At 41.7% G+C, this 21,709-nt stretch overlaps 1 protein-coding gene across 1 annotated transcript; it reads right to left on the reverse strand.

Annotated features, from left to right (window-relative positions):
* Positions 1-1,440: 1,440 nt before the first annotated feature.
* Positions 1,441-20,934, reverse strand: Rbbp7 (RB binding protein 7, chromatin remodeling factor). The gene is made up of 12 exons (XM_051142337.1): positions 20,642-20,934; positions 19,664-19,808; positions 11,669-11,814; positions 10,749-10,922; positions 9,206-9,321; positions 8,278-8,438; positions 7,014-7,140; positions 6,815-6,892; positions 5,865-5,941; positions 4,458-4,515; positions 2,489-2,599; positions 1,441-1,901 (listed from the first exon to the last, which is right to left on the reverse strand). The coding sequence occupies exons 1-12, from the start codon at positions 20,655-20,657 to the stop codon at positions 1,833-1,835; spliced, it is 1,278 nt and encodes a 425-aa protein (XP_050998294.1). The 5' UTR covers positions 20,658-20,934; the 3' UTR covers positions 1,441-1,832.
* Positions 20,935-21,709: the final 775 nt, after the last annotated feature.

Here is a 21,709-nt window from a genome sequence, read left to right on the forward strand (position 1 = left end):
TGCCTTTAATAAAGTAACTTTTAAAAAAGTTCAAGTAAAAACAAAACACCAATGCACCACAAACTTATCAGACTAACACTTGTTGAACTGGTTCCTGGACTCCTTTCTCTTTTGTAAAACTCCTGTCACATTTCATGGTCTAACCTGGGTTCAAATAATTAAAAACTGTTCAAAAGACAGAAAACAATTCCTGGAGTAGAGAATTGTATCTTTCTAAAATCAAAGGTCAGAGGAAAAGAAATTCATAAAGTAGGTTGTACTCTTATTACTGTCAAAGTGAGTCAGAAACAATAGCCTCTTATAAATACCCTCCCGCCTTCAGCTACTAAATGATATATACTGGACTCATTTCTCACGAAAGTGTATCAGAAATATAATCTACTTTGAAATTATTACTAATGATCACATTTCATAAGTCTGCTGGATACACAGCTCTTAACATTAAGCCATGTGTGTAGCCTGCCACATTTTTGTGGTGCTTGTCCTTGTGTGGAAGACTGTAAATCTTGGACCTGTTGCATATTTTCAAGGGCTTTATAAAGCAATGTGATTAACAGTCCTGGCCTGCTGCTTTTGGCTCACATGCATTTTAGCTAGATGTCTGGAGGATAGGGGTTCTGTGTGGGTTGCACTCAGAATCTCCCCTCCCATCATTACCCTGTGAATAAAAACAAATGGGACCTCAAAGGTTACCCTCCCCTAAAGTGATCACCTCACCAGCCCAGTGTTGTGGCTTTGTAGCACGCCCTATATCTACCATATTCTAGAACACTGTAATGCTACTAGGCTGGCCTAAAAAAGGTTTAAATGTTGAGTTCACTTACTGCATTTGGTGCACTACCATGCAATCTTGATGTATACTTATAGTGGCAGTAGACCCCAAAATGTAGCGAAAACTTGGGTCTTGGTTATCAGGCCATTTCATCCTCAGACTTGTAGAAGTATTTTTTCTGGTCCTGAGACCAGTATTTTTTAGTTATGTATGCAACTGCCTTTATTACACACCTGGTTATCACAATTCAATTCTCAGGTGTTGCGGAAAAAAAATCTACCTCTTTCAGACTGTAGATGGAAATAACTGTGAAAAAATGATGCAGATATCTTCTAGTTTGTGCTAAACACACTGCTTTATTTTTACAGCCCACGTCTTTCATGAGGATAAGAATTGTTAAGAGGCAGTCTTGTTTTGCTTTTCAAAGACATTTTGTAGAGATTTTTCACTAACGTGAATCTGATTTTATCTACTCGATTCTGTATAGATTAAGTAAATATGTATGATGAATTTAACAGCTTCCGTGTAATTTTTTTTTGGTTCCCTATTTGCCCTTAAATGTGTACAAATCCAAAGGAACAACTTACCTATTTCTACCCAAGAAAGGAGATAACAGGAGCATGCACATACATTCGCCCCTCCCCATCTTCTAAAAGAACAAAACAAACTTTATTTTAAAACTTTATTTCTGCAAAGCCAATCAAGAAGTGTGGGAAGGAAAAAGTGTAAAAGTTATCCCTTGCATATTTGGGAACTTCAGCAAGCACTTAAAAGTTGGAGAAAATGAGGACTTAAAACAGTTGAATCAAAGGCAATACCCAGCAATGTGTGTTTTAAAACAATAATGATGTCCTTTCTTAAGCAACATTCCTTTTTTTCCCCTAATAGCTACAATATGATACAGTACGCAACAGCTCACTTGAAAGTGCTAGAATCAGAGAGTAAAGAACGCCATAAGCCATCCACTTACATTTTCCTACTATACAATGCCTTTTTTGGTGCTTGATAAATCAAGCATTCATGTAGCAATACATTCAATAAAACGCCTCATACTTTGGGTTTAAGATCCTTGTCCCTCCAGTTCCGATGTCGTGACATCTGACTCTTCATCATTGTAAATATTTTCAGCCTGGAGATAACAACCAAATAAATTCACAGGTAAAAATAGAATTTAAATGCATTATTTGCCATGCACTAGTCACTGATCAAAAAAGGCATTTTAAGCATCGTGTAGACGCTTAAACCTTAGAAATATCAAATATTTAGTGTTCCTCATATGAACACCTCGATATTTCCCACTCGTATTCTTAATGTGATGAATCAAGATCCCAGCAATGACAATGATGTCCCTGAATGTTTGAATAAATGTTTGAGCTAAACCTCACTGGGTTGTTAGGATGTTAAAGGTTTAAGAAGAAAACTTTCATGGCTTGTGAAGAAAGAGCCATTTTACAGGCTCAAAAAAGATTTCTTTAAACTGTTCCACTCACCTAAATGACACATTTTTTTGGTTTTCCAAGACAGGGTTTTTTCTCTGTGTAGCCTTGACTGTCCTAGACTCACTTGGCAGACCAGGCCTGGCCTTGAACTCAGTGACCTGGTCTGCCTCCTCCTCCCAAATGCTAGAGTTAAAGGCATGCACCACCACCACCCGGCTGAGATATATCAGTGAAATGGTTTTATAGGAGTTAAAGAAGAAAAAATATTTCAACTCACCATCTGCCATATCTGCATGATGTTATCTTCAGACACTGAGCAAATGACCCAAGGTTCATTGGGGTTCCAACTGAAGTCTGAAATCTTGGCAGTGTGTCCTCCATGAATAAACTTAATAAAAGACAAAGTCTTGGTTTCATATCCTTTCCTATTCTAAGACTTCCAAGACTATAGAATTGTGGGACAGTTTCTATAGTCCTTTTAGGCTGTCCCACGATTTAGAGAGAGAGTGGCACAGGCTTTCCCACCCCCAATATCCTAAAATCTTCTGAACTTTCAAAAAAATACAATAAATGAACATCTGTAAACTCTACCTAGACTTACCAAATTACTGTGTTGCAAAACTTTCCCAAGAAATGGTAAGGGGATCTTATTTTCTACAAGAGACTATCTCACAAGAAGGCAGTGTAACTAATATTAACAGAGTTTGACTTTAGTTAAAGAGTCAGTTCTCTGCCAACTAGTCAATCTAAATAAAATTCCCTAATTATTTTATCAGTTAAAAAACATGAGATGACAGACTAAGATGGGAATCAGATCTATAATATCAGCACTTGAAGGCCTGGGATACAGAGACCATCTCAAAAAAGAGAAAAGTTAAAGAAACAATTTCCACATAAGTGGGGAAGAGTGTCAAGCTCTGTAAACCACCTATTTTATCTTAAATGTCCTAATAGATTTTTAAAAAAGATTTAATTACATGGGTGTGTGACTATGTACAGTACCCATAGAAGATCCCCCTATAGTTAAGAGGCCATTGTGAGTCTACTGGCATGAACACTGGGAACTGAACTCTGGTCCTCTGCCAAGAGCAGTAGGTATTTTTAACTGCTGAGCTATCTATCTCACAACCCCCCTAATGGTAAATACATAACATTAGTTGTATGTAGACAAAGGCCTTCCTAAAGAAGGTAAAAGCTATGAAGGACCTGGTTTGAAAATAAGACTTCAGAGTAATGTAAGTTGCCCACACAATAACCATCTGGTTGTTCTAGTTCATTGTGAAATGATTTTACCACCACCACCACCCCAATCAGGGTAAATTATACACACACACCTTCCCACCCCTATCCCCACCCACCCCATGGCCTCATGATCTTCCTGCTTTAGCCTTCTTGGTTGTAGGATTTATTCTTTAAGCAGCAATGCTATGGATGGCTAACATGCTGGTCTATCTAAGCTCCTTATCCTGTTGATTTCTGACTGGAAGTACTGGGAATATAAGTAAAAGGGAGCTTACGCTTCTTCTACTTACTCTCAAAGTTTTCTTTACACTTTACAATTCATGTACCATATCCTGAGTTCAACTCCCCACAACCACATGGTGGCTCACAGCTACTGGGATCTGATGCCATCTTCTGGCATGCAGGTGTACATGCAGATATATATATAAAATAAATAAACCTTTAAAAAAATTATGTACCATAAAGGAACTCAAGTAGCTTAAACATGTTAGAGATAATGATGAAATGATTTGAGGAGACATGTTGAAAACTCAGCAGAGACAACCACTACTAAGCCTGGCAGTGCTTTATAGAAAAGTGGTTACAACTTTTCCATACAATTAGAGAAAAACATGAAGTGCAGCTTAAACAAATAGCAGTGGCACTGTCTTCTCAAAAAACAAATACAACCTTATCAGATACTAATTTCTAGGAGCTCAAATTACCTAAAAACATTTACTATTTTTGGTAAATGCCAGAGCCCAATCACAAAAACCTCCTGGACTTCCTTTCTGAACTCATTGACAAGCTAAAATCTGAAACTCTGACTTTTTTTTAAGACCCTGGCTGACCTAGACTCAATCTGTACACCAGGCTGGCCCCGGGAACTCACAGCAATCCACCTGCCTCTGCTTCCCAAATGCTGAGATTATAGGCATGTACCACCACGCCCGGCTTTTGACCTCTTCTTGAGATAAACTAATGAGAAATAATCCAATGTGCATGATATTTAATCTAATGCATACCAGGAGTTCTGGAGGCCCATCTTCTGCATCTTCTGCTGATTGTTCTTCTCCAATTTTACTGTAAGACAACATAAAACTCATGACCAAAGTCTTACATACATACAGCATGATGTTTTATCAAGCCATAAAGTAAGTATTTCTCTATGAGAAGCACGAAAGTGGTTCCTAAACTGTGGGTTGTGAGCCTTTGTGGGTTGAACAACTCTTTCACAGGGTGCCTAAGACTATCTAAAAACACAGATACACATTATCGTTCGTAACAGTAGCAAAATAGCAACATTTAATTATTGTATTATGAATTGTTTACTTCCTGGAAACAGTCTAGAACCACTCGAAGCTGCAGAATGAGGAAATATTGCTCATAATAAACATTAGTTCAAAATGTCTTGAACATTTTAACTGTGGCTTTAATGCATTAGAATTAAAAGGGAAATACACACACAAAATGTGCAACTTCTACGTATTTTTAAGCCTTTTGCTTTCCAGGCGTAAAATATCATTACACATCAGTTATATGGATCTGTCTAAAGATACAGCAACTTTTAGCTATACAATGTATAAGCCAAGGAAAGGTATATTAATAATTTTTCTTGGGTGGAGGAAGGAGGGCAAGCTTAAACCCAGGGCCCCCACATGGTAGGCAAGTGTTTTATTGAGTTAGCCCTTCCTTGTCTGCCCCCCAAAAATTACTTTTTGAGACATGGTCAGATTATGAAGCCCCAAAATAGCTTTGAACTTGTCTGCTGCAGCCACTGGCCTGAGCATGGTAGTACAGGTCTGTGATACTAGTTAGCACTTAGAAGAGGAAGGCTCTGTCACAAAAAAAAACCCACACCCAAATCCAACAATTCTGCTTATATACTATATGATATTCCAGTGAGACATAACAGTTAATATTTTAATTTTTGTGGTGCTGGAGAATGAACCCACAACTGTGTGTATGCTAGTTCTACCACTGAGCTACCTCCCCAATCATTTGTAGCAAAAATGTATTTTAATTTACAAAACACCTATCAAAGCGTTTCACACTTGAGCAACAACAAAACTCAGAGCTGGTGAGATGGCTCAGCAGTTAAGAACATTTGCTGCTCCTGCAGAATAGGGATTTCCTTCCCAGCAGCTACATAGTGCTATCCATATACAACTGTCCATAATTCCAGTTCTGGGGATCTGGTGTCCTCTTCTGCTGTAAGCCCCTGACATACATGTGCTGCACACACATACAGGCAAAATACTCATATAAAATGCATGATCGATTATGTTGTTTGCTGATTTAACTCTTAGGTTGTTAAAAGTTTATCAAAGTAGGATTAACAAATAAATTGCTTTCCTGGTTTATGAGTTCTACTAATTAATCCGTCAGATGAGCATATTTATGCAGTACTTTGTCACCAGATCCTATATTACCTTAAATCCCACACATTCAGGCGGCGATCAGTACCACTTGAAGCCAGAATAGTTTCATTATGTGGAGACCAGTGAACCTAGCAATAGATATTTTGAAAACTTTAAAACTGCTATTCCTTGGTTTGTAGCTATTATTCTAATCCATTTTTCCTTACCTTACATTATGTATCCACTTTTCAGCCTAGAGATCTCACTGTCCAAAGCTTTCCGGTGACCCCTACACCAAGCCACTTTGATAGTGTTGAAGTCAGCACAATGTGCTTTGTTCCACCACTGAACTACATCCACCAAGTCCTTAAGTACTATCCTTAAAGGGCCCAGCTTCACAAGCCTGCACCCAGGATGTCAAATTCGCCAGTACTCCCCCCCACCCCCCAACTCACTTTGCAGACCAGGCTGGCCTCAAACTCAGATACGCCTGCCTCTGGGGTTAAAAGGTGTGTGCCACTATGCCCGGCTCTAGTACTTAAGAACTCCTGTATCCTAACACTTGGGAGGCAGAGGAAGGCAACAGCACCTGGTCTACAGAGTGAGTTCCAGGACAGCCGGGGCTACACAGAGAAACCCCATCTTAAAAAAGGAAACAGGGCCAGACATGGTGGTGCATGCTTTAATCCCAGCACCCACACTCTCGAATCACCTGCATAATCTACAAAGTGAGCCTAGGACAGCCAGGGCTACACAGAGAACCCTGTCTCAAAGGGGGAAAAAAAATACTCTCTTTCATAAAGTCACTGACATAAAGACACCTGAAAACTGGACAAGCAAGACAGCTTAAACAAAATAGCTTGTCACAAAACAACCTGACAATTTGAGTTCAGCCATCAGTTTCCAAGGAAGTAGGATAAAACTTACTCCCAAAAAGTATCTTCTAACCTCCCTCCACATAACCCGCCTCAGCATGCATACACCCATACATATACAAAGACACTCAAAAACTGTCAACATACCTGAAAAATTTCATCCTTGTGCGATTCGAACGTATGGAGTTTTAGTTTTAGATTACGAAGGTCCCATAAAGCTACAGTCTATATAGAGAAGAAACCAAACAAAAATGACTTCTAGACTTTATGGATCTTTAAAATGCCTCTTAAAGTACAAAACAGGACTTGGTAAACACAAAAAAAGAAAACAACAAAACTATGAAACCTTATCTGCAGAGCCAGTTGCTAGAATGAACTCGCTGTAGGGATTGAATGAGAGACAGTTGACCTCAGCAGTGTGTGCATCCACCAAATGGCTTGGCTTAGAAGTGGTATTGGATCTGGTGTCCCATCTGAAAAAAAGGACAAGGCATATACAGCACCTACAACTCCCAAAAACTCTGCTGAGGTTATTCCTTTCTGTGCAAAGTTCTAATGTGCTCACCTGTTCACAAATACACAAACTCTACACAGCACGATTTGTGCTTTTGCCTACTAAATGATATATTTTAAACCTCCAAATAATTAGGACTAGTATTTCTAGTTCTCTTTTACTGGATTTGTATCTCTTTTTGGGGAGAGGGTTCTAGACAGGGCTTCTCCGTGTAGTCCTGGCTGTCCTGGACTCACTTTGTAGACCAGGCTGGCCTTAAGCTCACAGTGATCTATCTGCCTGCATCTGCCTCCTGAGTGCTAGGATTAAAGGTGTGCGCCACCAAAATACAGACAACAGGATATAATTTTTTTTTAAAAAACTGTTTTACCTGTGTCGCCAAATTTCAGTTTATTGTTCTTGTCTCGGTCATTAGTAGTTACTTATGAAACATGGGGTATTCAGTAATTCTAATGTAGCTCTGTGCCCGCACCCTGAAACACTACCCTCTTCCCTGATCTCTTGTCAGTTAACTCTGGATCACAAATTTAGAAATATCACTATTTAAGCATTTTCCTTCACATTTATGTAACCATTCTTCTTCTTTTTTTGTTTGTTTGTTTGAGACCAGGTTTCTCTGTGTAACCTTGGCTGTCCTGGACTAACTTAGTAGATCAGCCTAGCTTCAAACTAACAGAATTCCACCAGCCTCAGCATCCCCAAGTATTCGGATTAAAGGCATGTGCCACAACCGCCTGGCCTTTTATTAAAAAACAAAACAAAAACACAAATATACAAATATATCCCTGTGTAAAATGTTCACTACATACACGCAGAGCTAATTGTATATTAAGTATACCTCACCAGAAGCTATTTCTCTCTTTTTTTTTCCCCAAGACAGGATTTCTTAAATAGTCCTGGCTTTGTAGACCAGGCTGGACTTGACCTCACAGAGATCCGCCTGCCTCTGTCAGGATCAAAGGTATGCACCACCACACCTGGCACTATTTCTCATTTTAAACTTATAACTTTCAAGAAATAGAATTTAATCAGACTACCAATCACTAATGGGTCATGCAGACGACACATCAAGGTTCCTCTGAACCTTCCGTCTTACATCATAAGTTTCTGATCATCAGCAACAGATCCAAACAGGGACTCATGCAGCAGATGCCAGGCCACATCCTCTACAACAGCTGAGTGGCCAGTGAAGATTGCTTTAGCATCCACAATTTTGCCTTCCTTTGGTCCTGCATTTATATCCCATAGGCAGACAGTCTAAGGGAGAAGGAAAAAAAGAACAAAAGCTATGAAAATGCCAGATTTAAAAGCTAACATCCTATTTAGGAACATGTTCATCTCTCCAAACCAAAATAGACAATTGCTACTGTGGTTGTCAACACACCCTATGGTTGCAGGACAGAGAAATCAACTGAGCCAGATGCCCTTACCTACTTGCTGGCTGGCCCTCCTGGTTATAGAAGGTGTTATGTTGGTAGCTCTGAATTCTATATACCAAGGCAAGATGTGCACACTGGTGTAACACTGGCAAGAGAAAAGACTGACCACTTTCTTATTTAGATTTGAGATGCCAACTCCACAGGCGGGAATCTAGTACTGTAAACATGTCAAAGCCAATGGTTTAAGAGGCCATAGACCATAGTGGGTTAGCTACAGCTGTTGTTAGCAGAAGGGAAGCAAGAAGTAACTACAAAACTTAACACTATGGAATTTCATTCTGGGACACCTAATGAAAATAATCTAAAGAAAAAAAACCTGTCCAATTTTACACAAATAAATGAAAAGGTTAATCTGGCGGTCTTCTTTTAAACAGTGGTAAACCTCCAATCTTCAAAAAAAGCTTTGTGAAATCCTAAGGTCTAATAAGAGTAGTCTGAAACCATTGTCTTAAAACCCAAGAAAATGTTAACAATCTATGGCACTGTATTAGAAAACTTTCTATCTTTATAGAGATCCTTTAGCGTAGATCTAAGACACCTTCACTCTCAATATAAGACACAGATTAAGAAAAACACAGTTCTTACATGGTCATCCGATGCACTCAGGAGATGTCCACTCAAATTAGAATTCCAGGAAAGACCATAGCCTTCCTTTTGGTGACCTCTTAATCTAAGATCAGGATTACATTCTCCACTTGGATCTAAGAGAAAAATGAAACACAATAACCACTAAGTTATCTGTTTCTTACCAGAACTGGTAAGAAAAGCCAAGTCACTGAATGAGCCATAACAGCAATTCTACAAGAACAAGGACTACATTTAACCCACAAGTGCATTGACTCGTTTTTGGAAACCTTAGTACTATCACCAATACAGCAATTTTTAAAACCACAACTATATCTAACATAGCAGATCTGGTCACTGTTCAGTCCTTGCATGTCCCAGGGATAGCCTGAAAACATGAATGATTTCATGGGCCAACCTTTGAGTCTGAGAGCAATAAAGATATGCTATAGCAACTTGTAGGGCCTTTTTTCAATGATGCATCCAAGTTCGTTGTTGAAGCTGTTGGTTTTCATTACCATGAGTGTACACAGCCTGTGACCAGATTTCCATTAGAAACTCCAGACCCTAGGCCTCAAACATATTTCTCTGGGACAGTCACTTAGCACATGCTCCTGTCTTTCTGAATATATATATATACATACATATATATATACATATATATATATATATATATGTATATGTATATATATATGTATATATATTTATTTATTTATATTATTTCTATTTATATTTTTAAAAGGATGTCCTATTTGACCCCAGAAAGGAGGTATGGAGAAATCTGTTTGTGCCCCCTCTGGAGACCTATCAACCTGATTTCTTTTTACTTTTCCTTTTGTTCTGGATCCTTCGTTATAAAACTACACTGCAAGTATAGCTTGCTGTTAGGTTCCAGTGAATTACCAAACTTGAAGGTGGTGATGGTGGCACACATCTTCAATCCCAGCACTCGGGAGACAGAGGCAGGTGGATCTCTGTGAGTTTGAAGTCAGCCTGGTCTACGAGGCAAGTCCAGGACAGGCGAGGCTAAAAACAGAAAAACTCAGTAACAAAGAAACAAAATAAAATAGAAGTTATAGTATACCACTTTAATTTTTTAAACTTGGCATGGAAGTCAGGCATGGTGGTGCACGCCTTTAATCCCAGCACTCAGGAGGCAGAGGCAGGTGGATCTCTGTGAGTTCAAGGCCAGCCAAGACTACACAGAGAGACCCTGTCTCGAAAAACCAAAAAAAAAAAAAACAAAAAAAAAAAAAAAAAAAAAAAAAAAAAAAAAAAAAAAAAAAAAGAAAGAAAGAAAGAAAAGAAAAGAAAAGAAAAAGAAAAAAGAAACCAGGCTGCAGAGATGGGTCTGAGATTGAGAGCACTGCCTGATCTTCCAGAGGTCCTGAGTTCAATTCCCAGCAACCACATGGTAACTCATAACCATCTATGTGATCTGATGCCCTCTTCTGGCCTGCTGTACAAGCAGGCAGAGCACTGTACATATAACAAATCTTTAAAATAATAATATCTCAAATCAATGAAGTAATTTAAGTAACAGCCTAACTTTATTATTACATACCTGGTTTAGCAGGGTGTTTTGTATAGTCAAAAACCAATACATCAGAAGATGGTGTTTTTGTGGCAATGATGTGAGGATTCTGTGGCATGTAACGAGCACGGTTTACTTCTCCTTCATGATTAATCTTAATTTCACATTCAATTTTTCCTGTTACAGAACCAAAGCCACCGAATTCTAGTGTACGGAAAAAAACAAAACATACATACTCAGAATTAAAACTCACAAGTCATTTAGTTTCAATCAACCCAACAGATGTTACTCTGGCCTGGTGGTAGTGGCGCTCGCCTTTAATCACAGCACTCGGGAGGCAGAGGCAGGCGGATCTCTGAGTTTGAGACCAGCCTAGTCTACAAAATGAGTCCAGAACAGCCAAGGCTACAGAGAAACCCTGTCTCAAAAAACAGAAATAAATAAATAAACAAAAACAAACAACAGATGTTACTGATAGAATAGAATACAAATTGAGAAAAAGAAAACCTCAAAATACAGGCTACCTGCTATGTGTAATTTCTCAAAGCCAATTTGCACTATAGCATGAGGATAGCTACCTCATGTTAATAAAGTTCTACCTTAGATACTTAAAAAAAATTAAAGCTAGTCTTTTTAGTTAGGATGTGCTTATTCATAAAATTCTTACCTTCCACATCAGTGATTAGTTTTTTCTTCCTTTTCTTAATTGCTAAGTAATATTTTAAACATACCATAGTGTGCTTAATCAATTTCCTATGAACAGCCTGTTTTGCTACACTAATCTTAGTTTTTCAGTCCCGTGTTATTGTGAAAACCTTACCTGTATGCTAGGTGAATAGTTCTTTAAAAGTTACACTGCTAAGCCAAAAGCTAACAGTATAAATTTTAATATACATGCTAAGAGGAATACTCCTTTTGACATCACAATTAAAATTATGTAGTATACCCACCTCCCTTGTCACTGTCACAATGGGAAGCATCAAACTGTGCATCATCATTGGGAATATGAACCCGAGCAACCACCAGATGATTCTGCTCATCGGATGTATGAGTGCCCAGTACAAGCCAATGGAGGGCATAATCCTTTCCTTCAGGCCTGTTGAGGAAAAAAAGTCACACTAATCCTATAGGAATTTTCTGTTGCTAACAAATTCGATCTGGTTCCCTCAAAATACATTAAAATGTTTTTAGCAGATATGTAAACAACACCAACTACAAACCTGCTTCCCGTCTAGTTACCAACTTTATTATCCCCATACTTTCAAATATAAGAAAACATTCTATGAAGAGGGTTTGGTTTTCTTCCCCTTTGAAGAGTCTATCTTTCTTGGCCTCAATTATTGTAAATGCTACCTTTCCTAGAGCAGCACTAAGGACAGTAGATCTGACTCAATAAATACATCATCAATCTATCTACCTAGCAGTCTATCACCAACCCCATATATCTTTCAACTTCCCACTCCAATTTTTACCTTCAGCCTAAAGACCCATTTTAATATAACTGACTTTGTTTTCAAGACAGGGTTTCTCTGTATAACCTTTGCTGTCGTGGACTGGCTTTGTAAACCAGGCTTACAGACCTCAAACTCAGATATCAACTTACCTCTGCCTCCTAGTGCTAGGATTAAAGGAATGCACCACCACACCCAGCTAGCTGATGGTTTAATATTTCTGGTTTTCCATTAAGAGACAATGAGGTAAAATGGAATGAGTAAAGCATTAAATAACAAAAAAATGGGTTATATGTCCTGGTTCAAATTAATACTAGCTATATACAACAGTTTAAAGCACAGTATCTCTCCAGTCTCATTTTCTTCACCTAAAAAAATGGTACGATATATACCATTTGTGTTTGTGATGCCTATGCAATATTTTCTTTTTCTTTCTTTCTTTCTTTCTTTCTTTTTTTTTTTTTTTTTGGTTTTTCAAGACAGGGTTTCTCTGTGTAGCCTTGACAGTCCTGGACTCACTTTGTAGACCAGGCTGGCCTCAAACTCAGAGAGATCCTTCTGCCTCTGCCTCCCGAGCGTTGGGATTAAAGGTGTGCACCCCCTCACTGCATCTTTAAAGAGAAGAGGGGCTGGAGAGAGGGCTCAGCGGTTAAGAGCACCGACTGCCCTTCCAGGTCCTGAGTTCAATTCCCAGCAACCACATGGTGGCTCACAATCATCTATAATGAGATCTGCTGCCCTCTTATGGCCTGCACTTATGGCCTGTAGGCAGAGCACTGTATACATAATAAATTTTTTTAAAAAGAGAGGAGGGCACCTGTAATCCCAGCACTTAGGGAGGCAGAGGTGGGTGGATCGCTCTGAGTTCAAGGCCAGCCTGGTCTACAAAGCTAGTGAGGACAGCCAAGGCTACACAGAGAAACCCTGTCTTGAAAGACAGAGAAAGGGAGGAGAGGGGAACAGGGGAGGGGAGAGAGAGAGAGCATACTAGTGTGAGAGAGTGTGCACACACGCAAGCGAGTTGGGCATGGTAGTCCACACCTGTAATCACAGCACTAAGGGAGGCAGAGGCAGGTGGATCTCTGTAAATTCATGGCCAGCCTGGTCTACAAAGCAAGGCCAGGACAGCCAAGGCTACAAAGAGAAACCCTGTCTCAAAAAACAAAACAAATGAAAACATTAAAAAAAAAATAAACTTTGAAATTTTAGGCTCTAGCTGGGTGGCCTACATTTATCTCAACTCTTCAGGTTTCTAAGGCAAGAATAACACAAATTAAGGCCTGCCAGAACCATGAATAAGTTAAAGACCAGTGTGCACAACTAAGCAGAACTCAAAACAGAAAGTAAATAGTTTTGGAAATATACCTTAGTAGCATTTGACTCTCATGCACAAAACCCTGGGCTCAATCTCTAGTTTTGAGTAGGGTTGTAAAGGCCATAAAATAATGTACTTTAGAACTTGGACAAATTAAAATCTTTACAATGGCTTAAAAATGAAAGGAATCAATTGTTTGTTTCAGTTGGTCACAAAAACAAACAAAAAAGCCCATAGCCAGATCTGGTAATGCAGTCTTGTAACCCTAGCTACTCAGAAGCTAAGATAGGATTCTGTATTCAAGGCCACCCCCAGCAACTGAGACTTTTATTTCAAATGAAGTATGTGGGGGTTTTTCTTCTTTTGGGTTTTTCAAGACAAAGTTTCCCTCTGAATAGCCCTCCCTGTCTGTCCTGGAACTCTTTGTACATCAGGCTGGCCTTGAACTCAGAGATCTGCCTGCTTCTGCCTCCTGATTGCTAAAATTAAAGGCGTGCACCACCGTGCCTTGATTAAGTATTGGGTAAGACAGGGTTTCTCTGTGTAGGCTTGGTTGTCCTCGAACACAGTGATTCACCTGCCTCTGCCTCCGGAGTGCTGGGATTAAGGGCATGCGCCACCACACATGGCTATGTTTTTTAAGTCTAGGAATAATGCTTGACTAGCAATCATGAGCCCTGGATTCAATCTTCAAGACAAATAAAAAAAATTAGATAAATATATTTCAACATTCTGTGAAGATGGACAAAAAAAATTGAAAACTGCCTCTGCTAATGCAGGGGGAATTAGGAGCTACCAGCTTGGAAGGAAGCTTATTCTCCATACTATATACTTTTGTACTCATTGTTACTTAAGATATTATTTATAGGCAGGCGTGGTGACGCATGCCTTTAATCCCAGCACTCAGGAAGCAGAGGCAGGCAGATCACTCTTGAATTCGAGGCCAGCCTGATCTACAACGTGAGTCCAGGACAGCCAAGATAACAGAGAAACCCTGTCTCAAAAACAAAAAACCCAAGAAACTGTTTATGCCTGGCGTGGTGGCGCAAGCCTTTAATCCCAGCACTAAGGAGGCAGAGGCAGGTGGATCCCTGTGAATTGAGGCCAGCCTGGTCTACACCTGAGTCTAGGACAGCCAAGGCTACACAGAGAAACCCCGTCTCAAAAAACTAAAAAAAGAAAAGTATTTATTATAAAAACATCTTAAAGAGCTAAGTCAATTATTTGGACAAGTCCCAGTAATGTTAAGTATAGACAGAAGGATGTGAGGCAGAGTGGGATCTTGTTACTCAAAAAGACAGGCATTGTAAAAAAAATCACGCAACTTTTCTACCACTGAATATGGTAGATAAAATAGAAGTCACTTCATACCCTCAAAATGAAAGCCCACAAAGCACTACACAGCAGTCCTCAATATTCAATAATAATTCATGTGAAACATCACATTTTTTTTTTGTTCTTTTCAAGACAGGGCTTATCTGTGTAGCCTTGGCTGTCCTAGACTCCTCTGTAGACCAGGCTGGCCTCCAACTCACAGCCATCAATCTGCCTGCCTCTGCCTTAGGAGTGCTGTGCTTAAAGGAGTACACCACCCATACTCAGCTTTGAACACAATTTTAAGCATGGTGGTATATACCTTTAATCACAGCCCTTAGGAAGCTACACCAGGAAGAGTTCTAAAATAAGGCCAGCCAGAGCTACATACTGAAGCCCTGTTTCTAACAAAATTAAATATAAAAAACAAAAAATTAAATATATATAATGTATATACTTACCATTGGCTTAGTTCTTAGAACTCCCATGGTAGAAGAACTAAATCCTGAAAGTTGTGCTCTAACCTATGTAACATCTTATGATGAATCCATCTCCATGTAAATAAATGTAAATTTTTTAAAAGGGCAGGACTTGGTGGCACACACCTTTAAGCTCAGCACTCAGGAGGCAGAGGCAGGCAGATGGATCACTGTGAGTTCAAGGCTAGCCTGGTCTACAAAGACAATTTAGGGCAGCCAAGGCTACACAAAGAAAACTTGTCTGGAAAAAAACCTAAATAAATAAATAAATAAAAGGGTTGCCTGTCTATGCTGTGGGTAACATACAAAACTACAGGCTGAGCATCTCTAAACCAAAATGCTCCAATATCTGGTATTTGTTGAATTCTGGCACAAGGCTAGCAATGGAAAATTTCACACCTGACCTCATGTGATTGTTCAAGGCAAGCACAGGTGCAGTTGAAAATACAGTGTAGGCTGGACATGGTGGCACACGCCTTTAATCCCAGCACTTGGGAGGCAGAGGCAGGCAGATTGCTGTGAGTTCGAGGCCAGCCTGGTCTACAAAGCAAGTCCAGGACAGACCAGGGCAACACAGAGACCTTGTCTCGAAAAACCAAAAAAAAAAAAAAAAAAAAAAAAAAAAAAAAAAGATGGAGAGATGACTCAGTGGTTTAAGAGCACTGACTCTGCTCTGCCAAAAGTCCTGAGTTCAATTCCCAAAACCACATGGTGGCTCACAGCCATCTATGAGATCTGGTGCCCTCTTCTGGCCTGCAGGTGTATGTGCAGGCAGAGCACTGTATATATAATAAATAAATCTTCAAAAAAAGTAAAAGAAAATCGAGTATAAACTGGGTATGGTGGCACACCACTTTAATCCCAGCACTCGGGCGGCAGAGATTGGCAGATCTCATATGAGTTTTAGGTTGGTCAGGACTACAAAAGACAATTTCTTAAAAAAAAAAAAAGCTTTAATTCAAGTCCAAATAAAGCTATATTTTGCCACTGAAGAGATGGCTCAATGATTAAGAGCACTGCCTGCTCTTCCAGAGGTCCTAAATTCAATTCCCAGCAACTACATGGTGGTTCACAACCACCAATGAGATCTGGTGCCCTCTTCTGGCATGCAGGTATACATGCAGATAGAGCATTCATATACATTTAAGCAAATCTGTTTTTCGAGACAGGGTTTCTCTGTGTAACAGCTCTGGCTGTCCTGAAACCGGCTCTACAGTCTAGGCTGGCCTCAAACTCGTCGAGATCCATCTGCCTCTGCCTCCCAAGTGCTGGGATTAAAGGCATGCGCCACTATCCAGCTAAGTAAAATTTTTTAAAGGCAGTATTTGAACCCTTAAAATTATTTCTGTACAGGGCAGGTGTGGTGGCATACATTCTTAATTCCAACTTTTTGGAAGAAGTGGCAGGAGCATAACAGTGCTAGGCTAGCCTTATGTACACAATGACTTCCAGGCCAGCCAGGGCTAAACAATGAGACCTTGTCCTTAAAATAAATAAATTAAAAACAGGGAGAGGTAGGAAAATCAACATATCATTTAAATGTGGTTTTATTCTATAGAAGTATAGTGAAATTATCATACAGGACCTTATTTAATTCCACCAAATGTATGTAAACTGGTACTACTAGCCCAAGTCAAACAAACTGCCTTAGCACACAAAACTAATAAAGGCTACATTCAAACCCAGAGCCTGTCCCAGTGGCACACGCCTGTAATCCCAGCACTTTGGAGGCCAAGGCAGGCGGATTGCTATGAGTTTGAAGCCAGCCTGGGCTACAAAGCAAGTCCAGGACAGCCAAGGCTATACAGAGAAACCATGTCTCAAAAAAATAAATAAATAAAATAAAAATAAAAAAGATTTAAACCCATTCCCCAGTGTTTTCTATTACATTGCAGTTAAAACAGAAAAACATTTAAGCCCAGCACTCGGGAGGCAGAGGCAAGAGAATCTCTGTGAGTTCGAGGCCAGCCTGGTCTACAAAGAGAATTTCAGGACAGCCAAGGCTACACAGAGAAACCCTGTCTTGGGGCGGGGGGAAGCCAGGGGTGGTAGCACATGCCTTTAATCCCAGCACTCAGAGGCAGGAGGATCTCTGTGAGTTTGAGACCAACCTGGTCCAGGACAGCCAGGGCTGTTACAGAGAAACCTTGTCTGGAAACACACACACACACACACAATATTTTTTTTAACAGGAACAGAAAGACAAATGTAACAAAATCCCAAAGAAACTGAATGGTATATAGGTTCTTTTTGTTGTTCTTTATTTTTTTTTTCAAGATTTATTTTAAGCATATGAACGATCTCCCTGCATGTCTATCTGGTCACCCCATGCCTGCAAAAGAAAAGAGCATCCGATCTCCTAGAACCTCAATTACAGAAGGTTGTGAGACACCAAGTGGGCGATTGAAATCAAACCCAGGTACTCTGCAAGAGCAGCCAGTGCCCTTAACCACTGAACTTTCTCTCTAGCCCTTTGGTTTTGGTTCTTTTTGTTTTTTGTTTTTCCCTTTCTGAGTCTTGCCACATGGTGGCGTCCTTTAATCCTCCAACTGGGAAGAGGCAGGCAGTTCTGAGTTTGAGACCAGCCTAGTCTACAAATCCAGTCCACAACAGACAAGGCATTGTTATACCCGGGAAACCCTGTCTCGAGAAACAAAAAGAATGAATGTTAGGCCTATAACTGAGAATTACAGTGATATGCCACCACACCCAGCTCAATCTATTTTTTGTACTATTCACTTATTTATTCATTGTGTGGTGTATGTCTGCAACAGTGTACATGTGGAGATCAGAAGACAAGTTCCAGGAATCGATTCTTTCTACCATGTGGGTTCTAGAGACAGCTTGGAGGCAAGTGCCTTTACCATTTTGGGCCACCTTGCCAGCCCTCAGTCTATTTTAGAATCTGTTCAAAAACAGTCCAGCCACAGGGTGCATGCCTACCATGCTGAGGCCCTGGGTTTGACTCACCTCCAGAGCTGAAAAAAAATTAATCAATGCCTGTTAAGTCCCTATTACTTAGCCATTCAAGACTCTTCTCACATCTGTACATTTAGATTTTAAAAATAAACTTTTCATATTTAAAAAAAAAAAGCAAGCCGGGCATGGTAGCGCATGCCTTTAATCCCAGCACTTGGGAGGCAGAGGCAGGGGGATCGCTATGAGTTCCAGGCCAGCCTGGTCTACAAAGTGAATACAGGATGACCAAGGCTACACAGAGAAACCCGGTCTCGAAAAAGCAAAAAAAGTCTCAGATTTTATGACAGTTAAGTCCTTGACTATTAAGTCAAAGTTCATGTATGGAACCTAGCCATTTCAGCAGAGTTTACTTAAAACTGGCTTGTTTACAACTGGTCACAAAAATCTTCCTTGTATATTAGTTTTATTTAATCTTAAATTATAGGCTCACAATACAAAAATTCAATATACTTTTAAGGTATGTAACCATATTCCTATTAGAAAAGGTGCGTGGCTAGATAAAGGTCCTCTAATACAAGCAGCACCTGGATTCTGGAGCCAACCGGTTTGGGTTGGTCGAGTCCTGGTTTGTAAGCCATGCAAGCACCAGGAGTGTGCGCTTGAGCATAGTGCTTTACTTCTCATCCCTTTTCCTCATTTATAAATCTTGGCTGAAATATACTACAATCGTAGTTCTGTTATGAGGCTTAAACTCCTCAGATGTGTCAGGTCCTATTCTAAGTGCTCAGTAAATATCAGCAATTATGCCAGACAAATTTTACAAGTAACAAGAATCTCAACCTAAATTCTATAAAACCAAATAACTTTTTCTTTCTTCTTCTTCTTTTTTTTTTTTTTTTTAGTTTTTTTCTCCGTGTAGCCTTGGCCATCCTGGACTCACTTTGTAGACCAGGCTGGCCTTGAACTCACAGCGATTTGCCTGCCTCTGCGTGCCAAGTGCTGGGATTAAAGGCGTGCGCCACCACGCCCGGCTCCCAAATGACTTTTTCTTTGGTGAACTATTGGCAAATTATTTTCCCCTTGCTAACAAATGAATATATATACATTAATATATATATATTTTAAAGTATCATACACATGTGTTCAGTTACCAAAAATGCATCAAGCAATAATAGCTTTTCTTATGTATATATTTCCTATCAAGTTTGAAAATAATGTATTGGTCTGGAGTCCAGAAACAGCCCGTGGAATGCCAAAATAGTCAGCATTTCCTATAAATCATTAGTATTAGGGTAAAGTCTTCTCTCCCCTCAACACAGTTCTATTTAACATCAATACCACTTGACACTTCACCCACGACCTAACCGGTCACAAGTTTATGTTCTGTGTATAAAATAACAAAAGAAACCTAGAAAATTTTAAACTACTTAAAATCTACACAAAATAAAAGTTGCCAGAAACCCTTACTTAGTCACTTCAGGAAGCCACTGAACGGTAAGACTGGGCCACTGAAGAGCATGGGTCATAACCAGGTCATACAGAAACGGTGTATTCTTCTTCCATATTTTATATTCTTCGTTGATGACACGCTCCTCCACAGTATCTTCAAACACTGAAATTTGGAGAAAGCCCGCAATTAAGTGGCTGAGAAGGATCTAAGTCAAAACATGGATACGGACACCGGAGGTCACCTCGGTGGCCACACCTTATCTAGTCTTCCCTTTTACCTATTATGTGCACGCGAACTGCTTGCTGTTTCAGAGAGTGAAGAGAATACTAACACCAGGAAGCTCTTTCACCTCCACTTTCAAGATCAGCATCTCCTGCGTTTACCGAATTGGGTTATTAATTGCACTAACATCGGGATTTTCAGCCTTTTATAGACGTTCGCACCTCTTCTAAGATGACCTGTATTATAAAGGGGCGCCACGACCCACTCGAAAAGACAAATCCACGTGTAGCACAACCCCCACAGGCCTGCTTCCTCCATCCCCACTTCAGGCGGCCCCAGCTCCCACCCATGCCAGCATCGGCAGCCATAGTCCCGCGGCCTCCTAAACCTCCCCCCCCCCAACACGGACAAGGGCCGCGACCCCGAGACCGACGACGAACACGCGCACGGAAGGATCCGCCGCGCTTACTTCTCCACCGCGACCGCCTGCGCCCCGAGCCAAGGGCGCGGGGAGGGAGCTAGGCCGCTGAGGGGAGAGGGTGGGGGAGGGGGCCTACCCCCTCGGCCCCGCGCCTGGCTCCGGAAGTGCTCCCAGCCTTCACCGAGCAGGCCCCGTCCCGCGCAGGCCCCCTCCAAGCGCGCGCCTAGCCGAGAGCCCAGCCCCGCCCCCTGCTCCTCACGCCAATTCGCGCCTTTCGTCGGCGCGTGCCGAGGCCTCGCGCGCCCGCCGCCCCCCGCAGCCCCGGCGCGCGCCGCCCCGCAGGCCTCCTTACTCTCTTTACTCGCCATCTTGCTTCGGGTCGTTCGGGCACCCCCGCTTTGCCGCCTCGGACTTCTCTCGTTAGCCAAGAGCAGCCTGACCGCAGGCGCTCCTGCCTTTTCAGGCACGTCACGCACTCCTAGCTCGGAAAGGCTGAGCTCGGTCGGGCTGTCTGGGTGCTGCCCAGACGCCGCGTCCTTCTCTCCGGCCTCCTCCCCGCTGGCGGGTACCGAGGTCTGAGACGCTCTCCTCTCTCCAAACTTGGAACGAGACTTTTCAACCCGCGCCTCTCAGCCCGCCCAGGCAGCTGAGCGCATGCGCACCCGCCCTGGGAAACCGGAGAGGCGGGGGAAGAGGCGGGCCTGGGAGCCAATGGCTCGGCTGTGTGACCAATCGCGCGCGGTGGGCGGGCCTCTCGTGCTCTCCGGAGGCGGGCTTCTCACAAGTGGGTGGGGCGGTCCGCGGCAGGAAGTTAGCAAGGCGCAGGCGCCAAGGCGTCGCTCAGCGCTTCTTCCCCCCCCCCACGCCCTCCCTCCCCGCCCCCACCCCCCGGCTGGCCGCGGGGGTGGATGGGGCTGTGCGGGGGTGGGGCGGATGAGAGCGCGGTGTGCAGCCTTGCGCGGGGGCTGCAAGCCCCAGGGCCGAGAAGCCTGGGGCCCGCGGGGCGTGGCTGCTTGAAGCAGCAGCGGCTACAGGGCGAGAGGGGGGCAGGGAAGCCTCAGCTGCCTTAGCAAAGCAAAATCTCAGAGCTAGTGAGGAAAATGGTTTCCTGTTCTCGAGAGATTACAGTGCCCTCAGAGTCTTCCAGATAATCATGGACATGCAGTTTTCTGCACCCCCTCAAAGGCTCCCATCCAACCGTTTTTGAGGGCCCAGTCGAACCGTGGTGATGTTTGTCCTAAGTGAAAGGCCTGAAGCGGGACAGGCCTATTAGTCTAAATCTAAGGCCCGCGATGGCACAGGCCTCCAGTCCGCGCATGGCCTAAAGCTAACTGAAATGACTTTTTGTTTGCCCTTTTTTTGCGTCCTTAACATACTGGTTTGTTGGCTTCTTGTGGCAGGGGATTTTGTGCCTGCCCAG

This window comes from Acomys russatus, chromosome X (genome assembly GCF_903995435.1).
Source record: "Acomys russatus chromosome X, mAcoRus1.1, whole genome shotgun sequence".
In the NCBI taxonomy this organism is placed as follows: Eukaryota; Metazoa; Chordata; class Mammalia; order Rodentia; family Muridae; genus Acomys; species Acomys russatus.